Raw genomic sequence first — 21,312 nt, forward strand, 5'->3', positions numbered from 1 at the left:
AGAAGACTTGAGGAATAAGAGTTTATTTACTTTAAGAGTCTTAACATCCAGAAGTGATCAAGAGTCCTGAAGTCATATTCAGAACCTAAGAATGAAATTGCACCAAAGCTTACATCATCCATAGCCTACATCTAAGACATGCAAAAAGAAAGAAGAGATAGTTTTACATACTTATTCCAAAAACATGCCAAGAGAAAGCTTCACATACCTCGTATGGACTTCTTTTAATCACGTCCTTTTCGTCATCCTCCAAACCTATTTAACATGGAAGCAATGCGAGTATCAACAACCTTAAAATTTTCAGTGCCTTCAGTTGCACCTTGGTATTTATGGAACCTATGTCCTTGTTCGTCTCCTCGATTAGGTCTTTAATTAGTTAAGGCGTTAACGAAAATTGGGCAGCACCTCCCCTATAATATGCCCTATCCGAATTTCCAATTACATCCCTAATCACTACATCCAACCAACAACAACATCCTGCAGCATATATACACCTAAAACATGGCAACATTATACAACACAAGCTCCAAACCACTTGCTGAAAATTATGATATCAAAATAGGGTTTATAGTCTTTATTTAGCAAAGCCTTTAATTATACAAAACGAGGGGTCGTGTGGATGAAACCAGCAGCACCCACACCCCTATTAGAACACATTTAGGCCTGCAACAAACCCCTATACACCTACAACAGCACACCACAAGCACAATATTGAAATGTCGATGAGCCATATAATATGCTCATTTCCTTCACTGTTCCTTCCTTCCTTCACTGTTTCTTTGAGGACTAACACCTACAATCTATATGTCTAATGATGATTTATAGTCTGAGCTCGTAGACCTCAAAAATTACCTTCTTTCAGTGTTATGATTCCTCAATCAATTCTCCGACTTAGTTTCTTGCAAAATATGCACAACCAACATCAAACATCTAACATATACTTAAAAGACATTCACATTCTTAAGTTTTAAAGCATTAAAAGTACCATAAATACACGGTTAATCCACACCCTCAACTTAAAATAGTTGTTTGTCCTCGAGCCACACTAGTATACTACAATGACTCTATGCAACACAAGATTTAAGAATGTACAGCAATCATCGGCTATGAACTCCTGACCCTTTCCGATTTCTATTCATGTTACTATTGCAACCATGATTTCAAATAAGATTAATTTATGTGGATCAATGTTAGAAACTTCAACACCAATAAACAATTACCATGCCAAAAACAACATTCACTATTTTCATGACTATTTAGACAATGACACTTGTGCCCTTACTAAAAAGAAGTCCTTTTTTACTAATGAATTTCATTTATTCTTTAAACTTTAGGGATGTGGGAAAACACTCACGCTCATAAATGAAATTCAAACTTTCATGCTCAATACCATCGGTTTGCCTTTATTTTCAATACTTAGACTCTTGAACCATTGAACTAGGATCACTAGGACTTTTGCGGCTTGTAACATAGGCTCAGGGGCAGGTGTGGTGCATTTAGATTTTAGTGACTTTCGGACCTCCTCAAACATTATATCAACTTTTAGTCCACCTTTTCAAACCCACACTTTGTTTCTCTCTTTCTCTTCGCTTGTTTCTTTCGCCTTAGGTGTGGCTTTTATTTGTACATTTTTCTTATGCTTTGTTCTTCTCTTTGCTAACTCTTTCTAAACCATTTATTCATTTTAGCCAACCACCTTTTTCTTCCTTTTCACACATCACTTTTTCAAACCTTTTCTCTCTTTTATTTTTCTTTTCTCATACCCCTTCTCTTCTTGCTTTCCTCTCGTAGTAGCCACCCTCAACTTAGGATTTTAGCCTAAGTTGAGGTATACATTTTCCAAGGAGGGACCGGGGCCAAAACAAGGGATTACCTTTTGGATTATGGGTATTTAAAACACATGTTTATTTGATCAAAAAGGGTCTTTTAGAAGCTTATATCTTTGGTTCAAAAGGGTAAAACAATGTTTGGTTGGTCCTTTTAAGGCTAAGTGGACTAAGTCAAAAATGGCCTATGACAAGGCAGCAATCACACATGCAGGGCCAAAGTACTCAAATATAAGGTAGATCAGATGCAAATCAGAAGAGAATCACCATCAATGTGGCCTCTTCATCATTTTCACAAACATGAGAACAAAGACGACAAGGAGAAGGACTGACTGCTATATGAAAAACTAGAAAACAAATAGCTATGCAAGACTAAAATTCACAAAAGACAGCTATATTATTTGCAAATTAGGAGGGAACCATCGTCAATTTGGCCTATTTATCTTCACAAACTAAGGAATTGAAAATAAAAATGGAAGAAGACGGAGAGACACTAGAGTCAATTAGGAAAGTTTGTGTAGGGTAATCTGTTTTCTAGTATATGTACCCAATCCTTTTTTTACAAGTAATGAAAATCCCAAAGGGCATATTTGAAAAAAAAATCAACATTTCAATCATCATATAGGACTAAAAGGGCAAGTTCTAGACTGGCATAAATAGTCCAAACACACAAATACCTCACACACACTTGGCAACAAGTTTCATTGTCATCCATCAATATTTGGTTCATGTTTTAGTCTAAATCATGTGTTATCATACTGGTTTACATCATGTCACACAAAAATCTTACATAGTCAATCTATCAAAGAAATAGCCACAGCATTTCAAGAAAATTTCGAAGTGGGTCTATTTGTTTTCATTTAAAATCTAGCCTTCATCCCATAGTTCCCTAGTCTTATTTTACATTTACATCCTAAACATGCTAGTTCAACATAAATTAAAAAGGTCCTATGGGGAAAAACAACACAGGCAAGAAAACCCTAAGGATTTAGTCGAGTGTTTAGGGTACTCAGAATTCACCTAGATACTTGTGTATTCATTTATAACCACCCAACTCCTACTTGAAAAATATTGCATTGTCCTTAATGTAGTACAACAAATAGTAAAAACAATAAGGAGGAAGGGAAAAGAACCTATGGCGTCTAAATGTTGAAGTCAATATGGTGGCATCTGGGTCCATTGGTGTGGATCCCGGTGCAGCAGCATGTGGTACCATAGTAGTCTATACATCATCATGAGTGTCAACATGGGAAATCAAAGCACCCATAGCATGCTGCCTCTCCTCCTTTTGCCATATCTCCTCGGTCATTATAGATGCCCGAGTGGCCTCCTCAACCTCCTGGTGCTCTCTCCTCTTTATTTTCCTTCCCTCATCCCTGTCCTATGTGGCATCCTCAGTACGGGGTCTTTTGTGTCAGACTCATTATCAATAAACAAATCAAACAACTACAATGGATGAACAACAGGTAAAGCAAATAGCATAGGGGTTTGTGTAGACAAGGATGTGATCTCTGCACGGAGTGATCCTATCTCAATCTGAATAGAAGTAATGTCAGCACAAGATGAGGATTGCAACCTCATGTTCACTCTCAATCAGCCAAGGCCACTTCAAATATTACTTCCACGTGCTCCTCTGATTCAGTGATAGTTTTGTGGACCCATGGCTTGAGATGCTAAATCAATTATCCCAAATGGGCCTCGATCTGTGCTTGTCACTACATCATAGTATATAGAGCCTCAGTTGAAATAGAAACTAAGCCTATATGCTATGGTCGTGGCATGCTGGTAGAAAGGGCTACCGAAATAGTTGGGGCAGCCTTAGATGGATCTATGAAAGGTGTCTGTTGGTCTAGAATAGCTGCTACATCATCTTACACAGGTGGCGGAATATGCACAAACTCCGGTAAATAGACCTCTATAAAGGGAGCATGTTATTATCCAATCGGTTTTGTAACATCTTTAATGAGCCTAGGGTCTGTAGTTCTGTTCACTCTAATCAGCAGATCAAACTCAGCAATCAATGGAACTATATCATCTCTGCATAGTGAAAACACAAGACAAGGGAAAGGGATCATAGTTTTCCGTTGAATCGCCCTTTCATGAATCTATGAAATAATGATACTCACCATATCTACCTCATAACTAGCCATTAGGAACGCTACAAGCATAGCCCGATCCAACATCAAATGGTTTTCCGCATTAGTCGGAAGTATTCGGTGTCTAATAATGGTCCACCAAAATTTAGCCACAAAGTATAGTGATGTCTTCCTGATTGGGGTTGGGTAGGACACCCAATCTGCTGTGATGCCATGCTCTGCTATATAACTCGCTACCCATCTAAGTAGTTCACCGTGTTGCACCAGATCTCGCATGGAATTTCTATCTTTATTTTCTGATCAAACTCCATTATAGGGGCTACTAATGGAGAGTTGGGGCCATAGATGATACGTCGCACAGTCTCCTCGGATAGACTAAATGAAATCTCTTGAACTAACATGGACAAGAGAACTGACTGCTCTAGTTCCTTTGCTTTGAAAGGAGCCAACTACGTGATTGTGTCTGCGTATGAAGTGTAGAACTCTCGAACCATGTTTTTGTTCTAACTCTCGAGTTCCTCAGCCATCCAATCTAGTCAGTGATGATGGAACAAGTCATGAATATCAAGATCTGCTTCCATCTAGTTGTGATCACATGCAGCTCCTCAATTATAGGTCTCTTCAAATTTTAATGATCACTTCTCTCTTGCCCCATTCTGTATAAATCTAGAAGCCTGGGCATCCACCACCACTTTGATTGACCTCCTATGTGGATTAGTATAGAGGGTCACTCAGGCATTGCCTTCCCTAGAGGGGATTCATATCCAAAAGCGAAGGTGGTATAGAATCATCGTTACTTTCCTCTACCTCTACTGAATCTCCTTCTTGAGAGTGGAAGGGTGTTCATGTTACAAATATATGGGTATGGGGGGAGTATGCACATGGTGCTGGTGAAGATATGACTTATTTAGAGTGACATGACTTGGATCACCTCACCAATGGTGCCACGGAGTCATGAGAGGACTCCTCATCGGAAGTACTAAATTTAGCATCTATGGTCACATCTTTGAGGCGTCGTCTAAAGTTTTCCACAGCTTCCTTTTTGGATGGCATTTTCTTCCCACTACCCTACATCAGTGGTTGTTTTGAAGACATTGTACCTGTGGAGGGAGAGTTAGGACATAAACAAAATAAGAAAATAAGGAAAGAAGGAAAAGAAAATACTAGCTAGTCACAGTGTTGTGGTCCTATGAGGGTGGATATACGGGTCATAGATGTATAAATGGCCCATATACTTGAATCATAAACGCAGACCTACAAGTGTTGAGTCTCTGAACTTTGTCTACGAGAGAGACTTATGACCCGTAGGCCCTTGTACAGATCATAAGGTTCAGTTATAGACTTAGGCCTGCAGGTTGTAGTCTTTGAAGTTTGATTACGAAAGGACCTTACAACCCGTAGGGGTTTATACAGACCGTAAGGTTCAGTCGTAGGCTCAATGCTATGCTACTAGAATTTATCAGTTTGTGTTAGATGAGTCCGATGCACGAGACTTAGATTACTCTACGACCCTAATTAGGCTCGTGTCCCTTGGTGAATGTGAAGACTTAACCACTTATCTGGAGGTGTCATTTATAAGGGGTAACTATGATTCATAGAATGACCTACGAATCATAGAAAACCCTCGTTTGAACCATGCAAGATTAAGTGATGACAAATATATTTCAAAAAAAAGAAAGATTTTGTGCTTGTTTCTTTGTTATTGAATTATATGCACAATTTCAACAAAACCCAGTGCTCCCAATTCATATTTTAACAAATCAAAAACTCGAAGTCACAAAATAACCCCACACTCTAGCAGTTGGCCTATTCTATTAATAAGCCATACGAATGAGACGTATAATAGTATACGAGTCGTAAGTAGGCTCATACTAGACAGAACCTAGGAAGGTTTCCAACTTGACTTTAAATCTCCTTTGACGAGGGGTAATTATACCTCATAGAATTATCTATGACTCGTAGAACACCCCCGCCTAGGAGATTTTCAAGTTCAAAAAGTGAACTTTCATAGGCAATTCAATCACCCCTATGTAGTCGATTAAGCATAAATTTTGTTATAACTAAAACCCTAATTAATGCATTTCAGTTGTGTCAAACCTATGTAAGCAATGTAAACATGAAATGTATCATTGAAAGATCAACTTACCACAAGAAATAAGGAAATCCGCTGAATATTAAACTAGGACGGACTTTGGGTTTGATATTCCTAGATGCTCAATGAGTTAGGGTTTTCAGATTTTGGACGGGTTGAGCTTCAAATTGTGTACATTGATGATGGAATTTGGTGAGGTTTGTTTGGAAGAGAAGAGAAAGAATTCTTTTAACGTTTCAAATGACTTTTATTTTATGCCTTTCGGTTATGCGGGTCGGGTCAGTTATACTATCCGCAAAATAGGCAAGCCACGGCCCATAAGAGTAGATACGAGTCATAGGATTGCATCGTAGTATGTCTTAAAGGAAAGAAAACATACTTGGAGTCTACGAGTGTAGACTACGAGCCGTAGAGATGTATACGAGTTGCAAAGTAGACTCGTAGACTTAAAACGACTTCTTGTATTCAATCTGGAGTTTGACGAGTCAAGTGTACGAGCCTTATGATTGACTATGACCCATACACGAGACTCATGTATCTTTTTGATTCCTCTTCTATTTCAAGTAATTTCAAGTCGGCATGGGCACTACTCAACCTTTGGCCTATTTTTTTATGCTTTTTGTGACTCGTATTTGACACGAACCTTGACAAAGTCTATGTTATCCTAAAGGCTAACAAGTAAAAGTACATGACTAAATTGGGTTGACTCCCAAACATCACTTAATTTAATGTCGCGGCACGATATTGTTATACTTAGTTACTTAGAATTCACTAACCTTCCATGCTTCCACGATTTTGATTTATCCTCTATGTTCATGTATGCTTTGATTCGTTGACCATTAACTTTGAACTTCGTACCATCCTTATTTTCTATCTCAACCACACCATATGGAAAGACTTGACTCACTCTAAGTGGTTCCAGCCATTTAGACTTGAGTTTGCTAGGGAATAAATGCATCCTTGAGTTGAAAAGAAGGACCAAGTCTTCGGGCGCAAATGCTCGCTTTTCAATCTTTTGTTCATGATATTTCTTCATTCTTTCTTTGTACAAGGTTGCGCTCTCATATATATTTAGGCAAAACTCATCAAGCTCATTTATTTGATTCATCCTTTGCTTTGATGCCGCGTCCCAATCTATGTTCAATTTCTTCAACGTCCACATAGCTTTGTGTTCCAACTCTACGGTCAGATGACAAGATTTCCCAAAGACAAGTTGATAAGGAGACATACCTATAGCTGTCTTGAATGTGGTGTAGTAAGCCCATAGAGTGTCATCAAGCTTCCTTGACCAATCCTTTCTATTTGTGATCACCGTCTTTGCAAGTATTTTCTTGATTTCACAATTTGAGACTTCAACTTGTCCACTAGTTTGTGGATGATAAGGAGTTGCTACACTATTTTGAACCCTATACTTTTCAAGTAACGATTTGAATAATCAATTGCAAAAGTGGGAACCTCCATCACTGATTATTAACTTTGGTGTACCAAATCTTGAGAAGATATTACGCTTGAGAAAGGTGGTGATACTCCTTGCTTTGTTGTTGGAAAGTGCAACAGCTTTAACCTATTTAGACTCGTAGTCAACTGCAATGAGGATGTATTTAATTCCACTTGAACTCACAAAAGGTCCCATGAAGTCAATTCCCCATACGTTGAACAATTCAATTACTAGAATAGGGGTGAGTAGGAGTTCATGTTTCCTTGAAATTCCTCTTTCCCTTTGGCAGTGATCACAAGATTTGGCAAAATCATGAGCATCTTGATGAATTGTTAGCCAGTAGTACCCACATTTTAGGATCTTGTAGGCTGTCTGAATACCACTTTGATGGCCACTGATGGGCGACGAATGGCATGCTTCTAAAATACTCATCATCTCTACTTCAGGTACACACCGATGAATAATCTCATCTTCACAAACATGGAACAAGTATGGTTCTTCCCAAAAGAACTTCTTTACATCTGACATGAACTTGCGGCGTTGATGAACATTTAAATCGGATGGCACTATATCGCTAACCAAATAGTTGGCAACATCGGTAAACCGTGGAATTAAGTCATGATATAATGCCAATACTTGTTCAGATGGAAAGGTGTCATTTATCTCAACTCCATCTTCCAACTTTAACATCGCCTCTTTTTCAAGCCTAGAGAGATGGTCCACTACTTAGTTTTCTTTCCCTTTTAGGTCTTTTACTTCAAAGTCAAACTCTTATAACAACAATACCCAATAAATAAGTCTTGGCTTTACATCCTTTTTGGTGATGAGATATCTCAATGTAGTATTGTTTATGTGTACAATGACTTTTGTTCCCAATAGGTAAGATCTAAACTTCTCAAAAGTGAACACAACGGCAAGAAACTCTTGCTCGGTCATGGTGTAGTTTCTTTGAGCAATATTAAGGTCTTTGCTAGGATAGTATAGTGGATGTAAAATCTTCTCACGCCTTTGTCCCAATACTACGCCAAGTGCTACTCCACTTGCATCACACATGACTTCAAAGGGGTGCTCCTAATTCAGTGGAATAATGATAGGAGTCGATACTAACTTTTTCTTCAAATCTTTGAATGCTTCTAGAGAGGCTTCATCAAAAACAAATTTTGTCTCCTTCTCTAGTAGTTTGCATAAAATATGTGCTATTTTGGAGAAGTCTTTGATGAAGTAGCGATAAAATCCAACGTGTCCCAAAAAGATTCGAATACCTTTTACAGAGATAGGAGGAAGTAATTTTGCGATTACCTCAATCTTTGCTTGATCTACCTCAATGCCTTTATTTGAAATCTTGTGACCCAGGACTATTGCCTCTTTCACCATAAAGTGATACTTCCCCCAATTTAGTACAAGGTTGCACTCTTCACACTTTTTTAGTACATATTGAAGATGATCCAAGAAATCCTCGAATGAGTCACCAACTACTAAAAAATCATCCATGAAAACCACAATTGTATCTTCCACCATATCCGAAAAGATGGACATCATACAACGTTAAAAGGTCACTAGTGCATTACACAATCCAAATGGCATTCTTTCAAAAGAAAATGTCCCATATAGGCATGTGAAAGTAGTCTTCTCTTGGTCTTCTGGTGCTATAGAAATCTAATTGTAGCCCAATATCAATCAAGTAAACAGTACCAACCTTTGCTAGCTAGACGGTCAAGCATCTGATCCATCAAAAGGCATTGGAAAGTGATTGTTATTTAGTGATCGTTGAGCTTGCGATAATCCATACACACTCTACAATCGATGATAGGCCTCATTGGAATGAGGTCATTCTTTGCATTTGGCACCATAGTAATACCAACCTTTTTTAGTACACATTGGACAGGACTTACCCAATTACTATCTACGATTGGATAAACAACTGCAGCATCTAACCATTTGATGATCTCTTTTTTAATTACCTCTTGCATAAGTGGGTTGAGACATCGTTGGTGTTCAATGCTTGGTTTAAAATCCAGCATGAGTTGGATTTTATGAGTGTAGATGCCTGATGGTATGCCAATGATGTCAGCTATGGACCACCCTATTGCTCGTTTGAAATGCCTCAAGATAAATGTAAGCGCTTCCACTTGCTTTTGATGAAGATCGGCAGCTATTATGACCAGAAGGGTGTTGTTGGGTCGCAAGAATGCATATTGCAAGTGAACTAGCAGTGCTTTAATGTAACATCCCCTAAAAATATTGTATATGATGTTCTAATTCTCAATGAAAATAATATAGCTTCTGTATTTTGGCCATAACTTTTCATAGGATGATACAAATTAGTTGATTAAAATTTCTGAATAACTCCAACATCATAAACTACAACTTTTGTGACCATATTTTAAATTTCGTAGGCTAAATAGGTCAAATAAATTAATTATTGTAAGGCAAGGTGCTATGATGAAATGGAGAGTTTATAGAAGAAAAATCATATCTCAATGTAGGATCTTCCAAATTGGTTAATTCTTGAACGACATGAAAGTAGATTTCTAGTGCAATAATTCATGTGAGACACCTAATGGAGAAGTTATCTTGTTCAAACGCAGCTCCAAAAAAGGGTATTCCATTAAAAGAAAGTTCATCTCACCAACCATGGAAAGATCTAGATACATTTGACATCACTCATTACATCAATATTCCTCCATTTGACATCACAATCTTCTATTAAATTTTTAGATTTTTCTTTATAATTATTTTAATTGTTAGGTCCCTCTTTCACACCTATAAATAATACCCACCTTAATTCATCATTTTGTTCATCAAGTTTTTTCAAACAACTCTTCTCTCTATACACTTCTTTACTCATTCTCAAAATATAGTTTTAGTTCTTAGTAGTGTATAAATACTATTTCAGTGATTGATATACTCCAGATAGTACACAAAAGGCTCCGGCAAGGATAAAAGGCTAGGATTCAAGTGTATTCATTAAGTCCTTCGATTCTAAGTAATGCCTGAACCCTGAACCCTGAACCTTGAACCTTGAACCCTGAACCCTGAACCCTCTTCAATGAGAGTATTCCTTCCACTCTCATATCTAAATTATTTTAAATATATGATAAATTATGTTTATTTTCTTTAAGTTTTACTCTAATTTATGTGGGTATTTATCCATAGGTTCTTCCACTCATGTAGTCCAAAAACTCTTTCAATTAAGTCTCTTGATTTCAAGTAATATTTTCTTATGGGTAATTCTTATTTTTACTTAATAGCATGAATCATGGTTAAACTAATGATTATTGGTCTATTTTGATGCAATATTATTTTATATGTATGAATTAATGGTTTGCAAGTAATTTCTCTATTTATCTCTTTAAAGGTCCTTGAAATTCATGATGGGTTATTTAAAGCATGATTTTTAATTAATGGATTTCAAAGTATTTATGCATATTTATTTACATACATGTTTTCAAGTTGAAGTGATTTGAACCCACCTAATTTTACTATATTTTTAATGAAGTTTGACTTGAAAGCTTTGACTCCAAATGAATATTTAAGAAAGAAATGTGTATAATAAAAAGAGAGTCTTATAAAATAAAAGAATGATGAAATGATATGAACGATAGATTATTTATGCAACAAGGACAATTCTTGCATATTTGAATTACCAAATATTTTAATGAGCTATTCCACCAAATATGATGTTTTGAATTCTCAAACTATATGCTATTAATATTTTGAAGTATTAAACTATTCCATGGGATTGACTTAGCACTGAATGGGGCATTGAGGTGGGATTCGGTAAGGAAATCCTAGTAGCAACCCCTTATCTCATTAACTATGTGCCAACATAGGAGCCCTTATAGGCTTAGGCTAATAAATCCATGAAAGCCCTTAAAGTTAAAGTTAAAGAAATGAATAAAGTTGACGGAGTTCTACCTGGCAAGTAGTCTCCCCGGCCAACGTAGGGGGTTATGTTGGATTCCATATAATAGCTCACATGGTCTTAAATATCGGTTATGGTCATTTTCCCACAAAATGAATGTTTTAAAGGATATCTATATGATTTATTATGCATGCATTACATTATGTTTCATATTACATAAATATTTTAATGTTTCCTCAGTGTTCATGCATCCTTACATACTTAGTACATTCAAAGTACTAATGCATACTCTTTTGCCAATATGATATCATCATGTAGGGACTGGTGTTCCTCTTCGTTCTCCTCCACGTGGCTAGTTGAGATTTTGTTTGAATACTACTTTTGGTGAGTTCCCATATTCTTGGAATAATACTTCTTTATATTTCTAGCTTATGATATATTGAGATCTTTTACTATGGCATTTCTTCTATTATGATTGAGGGTGAGCTAGGGACTTGTCTTAGCCCCGTTAAATCTAAAAGATAGGTATTGTTGGACATATGTAAGTTGAAGATTTACTATTATGATTTTCGCTTGTTCATTTATCGTCATTACCTATGAAAGGCTAAAAAAGGCTAAGAGGATTGTTTGAGATACTTTCGGGTTCGTCATTTGATATGTCACGTCTAGGCCCTAGGCTTGGGTCATGATATTTGAGTTCCAAAGTTGGAGGTTCCTCGATGGATGGCTTTGCAGGCAGAGGTTCTCTATTCTTCAAGTCTAAGTTGAGTCTCTTGGGTACGTGATTGAAAGTTCCAAGGCCATTTAGTGCACAAACGATCTCATCATACTCTCCAATGTGATCTTTATCAAAGTTCATGATGATGCATATAAAGTTTCAACACCAAACCTCTCTTCAATAGATATGTCTGGTTGCAAATCATCGACAACATCAATCATGGATACAACTCATAGATCATTGTGATGCTTCATTGCTCGTCATACATCAAAGATCACCTCTTCATTGTTTAGTCAAAATTTTAGTTTGCCAGTTTCCATGTCTTCTAAAGCACGTCCAGTTGCCAAGAATGGTCTACCCAGAATGATAGGAATATCAAAGTCTACTTCGCAGTCAAGAATGACGAAGTCAGCAGGGAATATGAATGATTCAACCTTCACTAGGAAATCATAAATAATGCCCATGGGCTTTTTCATAGTATGATCTGCCATCAAGAGCCGCATTGACGTCGATTTAGGGGCTCCCAAGTGCAATTGTAGGAGCACCGCTAGCGGCATCAAGTAAATGCTAGCACCTAAGTTACACAACACTTTTGCAAAATTAAATACCCCAATGGTACATGGTATAGTGAATGCACTTGGGTCTTCTTTCTTTTGCAAAAGGGAGCGAGTGGCGATTGCATTATAATGATGCAAGTTGCCAACCAGTTCAAAGCTTATTATTCTCTTCTTTGTGACAAGATCCTTCATGAACTTGGCATAACCCAGCATTTTTTCTAGTGCCTCTAACAAGGAAACATTCACTGAAAGTTGTTTCAGCATGGAAATAAAATTAACTTTCCATTTTTGACATTTTTCTTCAATCTTTGTGGAAAAGTAGGAGGAGGTCTTGACATTGGAATTGGAGTTGGATCAATGTCTTTTGCATTACCTTCTTTCTCATCATGCTTTGCATCTCATTTTTTGGGTTGTTTGCTTGGATCTTCTCCTATTACTTCTTTCTCAATTTTTCTTTTGGTTTTATCCTTACCAACAACCACATCGTGTACATCATCCTCAAGTTCTGGCATAGGTGGATCAACTGTTTGAATGCCACTTCGGGTGGTCACCTCCATGCATTGCCCGTCATTCTTTGGATTTTAAATTATATTACTTGGGAGGGTTCCTTTTTGGTGTGGGTTCAAAGATGAGAAAATGTTTCCCAATTATTGCTCAATAAGCTTTATGGATATAGAATGTGATTCAACTCTTTGATTTATTCTGGAAAGATCATTGTGTATCTCTTTAAGATTATACTCTGTTGCATCATACTTTTTCATCATCTTAGCCATCATGTCTTCTATTCTTGCAAGTCTGGATCCCCCATCTTGATTTCCGAAAGGGATGTATGCACCACCATTGTTGTTGTCTCTCCTTCTCCAATCACCTTCTCTATCTTGCCCGCAGTTTAGATCATTATATCCATTTCGGTTGTAATTGTTCTCGCGATTATAGTTTCCATCACGATCGTAATTGTTGTCACAGTTGTAATGGCCTTCTCGATTGAAGTTGTTATAGTTCCGACCTTGATTTTCTTAACCTTAGCACCAAGAATCCAGATTGGGTGCTTGGGTGTTGGTCCGTAAAGCCCCCACTTGATCATTCACATAATAGGCATCTTCCTCATATCCATAATCGTCATAACTTGGTACCCTATTTTGATGGTCAATTGTATTAACTTTATCTTGTCCCATGATTTTGACTACCAACCTGATGTGAGTCTTTAATTGAGCCAGCTCTTGAAGTATCTCTTCATTTTATAAGTTAGGATTCTGATTTGTGTGAACAAAAAAAGAGTTTTTTGAAGTTTTTGTGTCCCTAGTGCTCCAAGCTCTGTTGGCCTTTGTAACACGATCAAATCTCTCTGTGGCTTCTTGGAAAGTGTTAGCCAAAAATACTCTGCCAGTGATGGTGTCAGCAACAACCTTTCCATTATCATCAAGTGCACGGTAGAATAGCTCAAGAAGTGATTTGCCGTTATCCTATGATTTGGCATGCTTCGTAGATACTTTACAAATCTCTCCCACGCTCCACAAATTGACTCTCATAGCAATTGTTCAAAATTATTAATTCTGTCAGTTAGTTTTAACTTTTTGGATAATGGGAAATATTTCTCCATGAACGCTAGGTGTAATTCATCCCAAGTTGTGATGAGTTGTACGGGGAGTTCGGACAACCAAATTAAAGCTTCGTCAGTAAGTGATAATGAAAAAATGTGCAATTCAATGATATCCATATTCAATCCTGGGTCGCCAACACTGCTTTGGCAAACATATGCCACATTTTAGAGATGAATGTGTGGATCTTCGGATGGCAATCCTGAAAATAGTCCTCTACTATGAAGCATTTGAATCAGCCCACTAGTGATGCTAAACTTTGTTCCTGGCGGTAATAGAGGTAACACAATCGCACCCGTAGTTCCGAAAGTGTTAGGACGGACCTCATAGTTGTTCCATATGTCAAATTCAGGGCATTGTCTAGGTGGAGGATGTTGTCTTGCTACTTGTGGGTTATTAAGAATATTTTGCGATTGATGTTGCAGAGGATGTTGTGGTGCATTGTCATGTTGTTCTCCAAAATGTTTCGCACCATCCCTAAGTTCGTGTCCTTCATTATTATTTTTGTTGTTTGACATCCTACATAATGCTCTTTCAATTTTGAGATTGAATAGAATCAAGGGATTGCCTTGACTTCTCGTATTTGGCATGTACTAGAAATTAAAACCTGTTTTAGCACAAACACAAAAGAAACATAACGTAAAATAAGGAAATAACTACTACCAATTAAATAATAAATTTAATCTTAATATAAAAGCCAAATTCTCTGGCAACGGCGCAAAAATTTGATACGCTCAAATTACACCTCCCTAAAGAAGCATAAATCGATTATTAATAAAATATAGAACGTAATGAAGGTTAGGATCGATCCCATGAGGAATATGGTTTCGACTTTAGATCAATTGTTTATTATTTTCTTTAGTAATCAAGTTATTTTTATAAAAAGAGAAAACAAAGTGGGGGGATTTTTATAAACTAAATAAATTAAATAGAAAACGTCAACAAACGAAAGTACGGTTTAATGTGGTTTATATCAATAAGAAGTGAAACTAGAATTTTATGTGTTCCCCACGAATCCTTAACTAAGTAGACCTTTTTTTATTAGTAATTTTTTCCTAGTGTATTACATGTAGAATTGGTAAATCAATTTCACCGAAGTCCTTGTTCCAGCAAATAGGTAAATTTCACTATGCAAATTGATCCGTCTACAAGTGTATGCTTTACTAAGTGTATGCTTTACTAACCCTTACCAATGATCCCATATGTAGCTATCCCTTGATCCGTTCAAGCTAATTAGATGAGGATGATTAGCCCCAAATCTCATTGTTTAATCCTTTTTTCCATCCGTTACCTCTCCTTAATCCGACAAGTAAGGATAAGGCCAATTCTAACGTTGGTCACCGTTAAAAAGTAATCAAACTGAAGGAAACAATAATACATGCATGCACACTATTCAAGAATTACTTTTTATTAAGTTCTACGTCATTAATTCTTCATTGTTCCCGCAATCCTAGCTGTGGAATTAGCTACTCATAATGATGTGTTCACACTTAATAGTGTTTAAGTTAAAAGAAATCATAAACTTACAGTGAGTAGTGTGAAAGCTCAAAAATCTTCAATAAAATTCGAACATAAAATATCAATAACAAAAACCCGAATTTAAGAATAAATGCTCAAAAATAGTTTAAGCTATATTCTCAAACCCAAAAACGTACATACAAAATCTGAACCTAAGAAGTGTATTTATAGACTAACTTTCCTAAATAAATATGGATTTGGAAACCATAGGAGACTAAAATTCGGATCGGGTCTACGGCTCGTTTCTACGGGTCGTAAGCTTTCAGACGAGCCGTAGACCTAGCTTGTACTCTTTCACATTGTACTAAGGGATTCTTCTTCTACACAGCCACTCTCTACGGCTCGTTATCTTGAGGATGACTCGTCAATTGGGGTCGTAGTCACTGTCCTTTCACCACTTGCAACTTCTAGCCACGACTGACTGCTACGCCTCGTTGAAATGTCAATGAGCCGTATAACATGCTCATTTCCTTCACTGTTCCTTCCTTCCTTCACTTTTGCTTTGATGACTAACACCTACGACCCGTATGTCCAATGACAAATCGTAGTCTGAGCTCGTAGACCTCAAAAATTACCTTCCTTCAGTGTTATGATTCCTCAATCAATTCTCTGACTTAGGTAAGGCTGCGTACAATAGACCCTTGTGGTCAGGCCCTTCCCTGGACCCTGCGCAAGCGGGAGCCTTAGTGCACCGGGCTGCCCTTTTAGTTTCCTGCGAAATATGCACAACCAAAATCAAACATGCTAACATATGCTTAAAATACATGCACATTCTAAAGTTTTAAAGCATTAAAAAGTACCATAAATACATGGTACATCAGTAAACACATTCACATGTACCACATAAAGGTAATGCCTCCAAATATTAAGAGCAAACACAACGGCTACTAACTCAAGATCATGGGTAGGGTAGTTACACTCGTGCACCTTTAATTTTCTCGAAGCATAGGCTATAACCTTGTCTTTTTTCATCAACACACAACCCAAACCAACTCTTGAGATATCACAATACACCATGAATCCTTCTAATCCTTCTGGTAAAGTCAAGATAGGAGCGGAGGTAAGTCAATCGTTCAAAGTTTGGAAACTCCTCTCACACTCATCCATCCATAGGAACTTTGCCTTCTTTTGAGTCAATTTCATCATAGGAGATGAGATGGAAGAGAACCCTTCAACGAACCTTCTATAATACCGACTAGACCCAAATAACTCCTAATGTCCGAAGAAGAATATGGTCTAGGTCAATTCCTCACCGCCTCTGTCTTCTTGGGGTCAACTTTGATCCCATCACCGGACACTATGTGACTAAGAAACGCCACCTCTTTCAACCAAAATTCACATTCGCTAAACTTGGCAAACAATTGCCTATCTCTCAAGGTTTGAAGCACAACTCTCAAGCGATCCTTATGTTCTTCCTTACCCCGAGAATAAACCAAGATATCATCAATGAAGACCACTACGAATGTATCAAGGTAGGGTTTGAACACCCTATTCATTAGATCCATAAACACCGCCGGTGCATTTTTCAATCCAAACAATATCTCCAAAAACTCAAAGTGACCATACCGTGTTTGAAATGCCATCTTGGGAATGTCACACTCCCTCACCCTTAGTTGATGGTAGCCGGATTGGATCAATCTTTGAGAAATAACTTGCCCCTTGTAATAGGTCAAATAGGTCATCTTTCCTAGAAATCAGATATTTGTTCTTAATGTTCACCTTGTTCAATTGTCGGTAGTCTATTCACATCTGAAGCGACCCATCCTTGTTCCTCACAAACAATATGGGAGCACCCTATGGTGAAATACTTGGCCTTATGAATCCTTTTTCCAATAAGTCCTTTAATTGATCATTCAACTCCTTTAATTCCGTCGGGGCCATTCGGTAGGGAGGAATAGAGATAGGTTGGGTATCAGGGAGAAGATTGATACGAAAATCAACTTCTCTTCGGGAGGGACACCGGGAAGATCATCGAGAAAGACACTGAAAAACTCATTGACCATAAAAACTGACTCAAGAGAAGGACTTCCGGAGTCCGACATCCCTAACCCACACAATGTGGTAGATGCAACCCTTAGAAATCAACTTTTAGGCCTTAAGATAAGAAATGAACCTACTCTTCACTACCGAATCATGACCCTTCCATTCAAGAATAGACTCATTTGAGAATTGAAACTTGACTATACGAGTTCTACAATCTATAGAAACATAAGACGCATGCAACCAATCCATCCAATGAATAATATCAAAATCTACCATGTCAAGCTTAATGAGGTCACAAGGAACAACTTTATGCAAGATAGACACGGGACAACCCTTATAGACCTTTCTAGCAACGACTGACTCACCAACAGGGGTAGACACCAAATAGGGTTCTAATAACATTTAGGGTAACACATCAAACCTATTAGCAAGGAATGGAGTAACAAATGACAGATTGGCACCCGGATCTAATAATGCATACACATCAAAAGTAAAATCTAATTATGGCCTGTAAATCGAAGTACGACCTATCCTAATTACGGACTGTAAATCAAAGTATGACCTAATTACGGACTGTAAATCAAAGTATGACCTATCATGTTCGTTCGAAGAATGAAAGTACTGAAATACAAAGTCTCTGAAGATAGATCGACGTGACCTATCTACGATCTGTAGATCAATCTGTGATCCGTAAAAGAAAGGTTCATAAATACAAGAAGGATTTCTGAAGTCCTGATGTCTGAAACCACGAAACCCCAACTATGGCCCCTAATTTCAAATATGACCCGTAGTGGCAACTCATAGAAACAAAATAGTGAAATACGAAGTCTCTAAAGTTGGGTTTACGAGGCCCATCCACGACCCGTAAAACTTTTATGATCCGTGAAATCCATTCGTCCTTTCCAAGTCAGCTTTTCCAACTCTCTGAAGTTTGATCTATGACTGGCATCTACGACTAGTAAACAAGTCTACGAGCCGTAAACTCAGTTCGTAAATCTCAAGCCTGATGTCTGATTTTCTAAAGTCTTGTCTATGGATGGTTTCCACGAGCCATGGTTCCATTTACGGCCCGTAAACTCAGTAATTAAATCTCAAAAATTCCAGACTTTCAGATTTCTAATCTGTACAAGTCCTGATTTGGTCTAGAGACTTCTGAAATGTTACATTTTACCTATTACAAATAAGTAAAATATTAATATCTACAACTTAAATTTATTTCAAAGTCCAAAATGACAATTATTTGAGGACATAGAAAAGACGATTTTTTCTATTGTACAATTTTTTAATGAAGTGCAAAAAAATTAATCATATATATACATACATATATATATATATATACATATATATATATATTCAGCATATGTTCATGGCAACATTATTATTAAATACAAAATTCCATCAGTTCTTAAAGTATGGTGTAAAATTATAATTAAAAAATAAAAGTATTTAATTGTATTCCCTCCGTTTCAAATACTTATCATGTTTCACATTTCAAAAGTCAATTTAACTAATTTTTAAAGCTAAATTAAATTATATTAGATTAATATATTAAAATAAAAAATTAGATATTTAAAAATTATATAAAAAATAGTATACAATTGCAATCTTCTCATACAACAGTGTGTTTCTCTTATTAATATAAAGTAAGATTTCTAAAATCCATTATAATATTTATGGTAATAAAAAATCAATTTAAGTGCCCAAAGGAAGTTTGAAAAATCTTACAAGTGTCCAATGAATGGCTTGCTCTTTTTTGTCCAACTCGAAGAAAAAATTATTTATCTCAACATCAAATAAGATACCAAATCTTTAGAATAAACACTATCGCCGTCAGTTCAAGATCATGAGGCAGATAAGAGTTACCACAAATTATGTTCATGGGTGACCTCATCCATCGAATTGAGGGAGGCTCTCTCTTGGATGCAAAATCTAAACACCAAAGTTCATCATGATTACCGGTGAAATGGTCAATCAGTCCACTGGCTAGCCATCGAAAGTAGCTGGCCATATTGTTCTAGCCTTTGTCATTCGAAAAAACAACACAAACTCTTAGATTTCCCTATCAAGCCTACAAAATTGTCGTACAAATATTAATTAATATAGTATTCTTGCGATGTGTAGATAATATTAAAATATTATTTTTAAATTTTTTTTAATTGTGATGATTTGTTCAGACATGTTAAATGATATTATCTTTAAATACTTTCTCTCTCCCCGCGTTCCACCTTATCCCCACGCCCTATGCCCCATAATAAATCTATATGAATAAAGACAATGAATCATGTTTTAAATTGTTAATATTTAATTATCAAGTGTTCTTATTATTAATATAAATCAAATCTAGTTATTTTGTTTACTCCTGAATTTCTAAAAATTTTGAATTTTTATTTCTTATTCATATCTTTTCAATTATGTGTATTATCTAATTATTTCATTATATTTTAAAAGTATTATATCCCCCATCCCCCCCCCCCCCCCCCCCGCTTCTCTACGTATATTTTAATTACTTTTTGCTAGTTTGACTTTGCATATTTTATTTGTGTGTTACACGTAATAAGTAGTTGAGTTTTCTTATTTTTTTATTTCAATATATAAAATGTCGAGTTTAAATTTAAGTTACTTAAATTTTAATACTTTAATGCTCATTGAATTCATTATTTTGGAGGTAACTACACTATTTTTCTCATAAATTGAGGAACTTACTTTTTATTTAAGGAGAATTCTAACCAACTTAGTATCTATTACAAATAAATAACTTAAATATAAATTGAAATTAGTGGTAAGTTTCAAAATGATCCATAATTCCATATATCTAATAAGATTATCAAAATTTAAAGAGTCTGAATTTAAATACAAACTTATTATATAGTTTTAATTTATGTACTATTAAATATATTATTTTAAAACAGTTCACTCATATTAATTATGCTTAAAGAAAAACTACTAATATAGGCAACGTGTGGGTAGAATAGGCTATAAAAAATTTAGTGTTAATCAATAAAATAGATAGAAAATCGGTTATGTAAATATTATGAAGAAAACACCTTAAATAGGTCAATAGATAACAAATAAGAAAAATTCTAATGTGAACAAAAGTTATTGAATTATCAGTTGCTCAATCTTCTTGTCTTCGTCCAAAATTTTTTGCAATATCTTATTAAATAAATAGATCATCACACACATACAAAAAGATATATGAACACTTATTTTAATAAAATAATAAATAAAAATAATAACGAAAGTTAGCATTTAAAAAGCTAAAATGCTTGACTAACATTTTTGACTAAATATTATCAAAAAACAAACAGACAAAATAAGAACAACACAAATTACTTACTTCTATTCAAACTTGTATATAATAGCAAAAACATTAGTGTGTAATACGACTATCGCTCATGTGCATATAAAAAAATAAAAATATTAAAACATACAGAGTTTCTAGAAAATGAAAAATATGATGAATGCAATAAATATATCAATTAATAAAATTAATAATCAATAACAAAAAAAACGAAGGAAGCTTAATATTTTATATAATAGTAGGAATATGTATAAGAAAGGTTAAGAAGTTAGAATTCAATTCTAACTCAAATTTTATTTAAATTTAAATTCAAATATTAT

General features: G+C 36.0%; 2 protein-coding genes across 2 annotated transcripts; both read right to left on the reverse strand.

Annotated features, from left to right (window-relative positions):
• Positions 1 to 3,760: 3,760 nt before the first annotated feature.
• Positions 3,761 to 8,142, reverse strand: LOC129894720 (uncharacterized). Its single transcript, XM_055970375.1, has 3 exons — positions 7,636 to 8,142; positions 6,791 to 7,425; positions 3,761 to 3,863 (listed from the first exon to the last, which is right to left on the reverse strand). The coding sequence occupies exons 1-3, from the start codon at positions 8,140 to 8,142 to the stop codon at positions 3,761 to 3,763; spliced, it is 1,245 nt and encodes a 414-aa protein (XP_055826350.1).
• Positions 8,143 to 12,328: 4,186 nt separating this feature from the next.
• On the reverse strand, positions 12,329 to 13,149 carry LOC129894721 (uncharacterized). The gene is made up of 2 exons (XM_055970376.1): positions 13,065 to 13,149; positions 12,329 to 12,837 (listed from the first exon to the last, which is right to left on the reverse strand). The coding sequence occupies exons 1-2, from the start codon at positions 13,147 to 13,149 to the stop codon at positions 12,329 to 12,331; spliced, it is 594 nt and encodes a 197-aa protein (XP_055826351.1).
• Positions 13,150 to 21,312: the final 8,163 nt, after the last annotated feature.

Source organism: Solanum dulcamara, chromosome 7 (genome assembly GCF_947179165.1).
Source record: "Solanum dulcamara chromosome 7, daSolDulc1.2, whole genome shotgun sequence".
Lineage (NCBI taxonomy): Eukaryota > Viridiplantae > Streptophyta > Magnoliopsida > Solanales > Solanaceae > Solanum > Solanum dulcamara.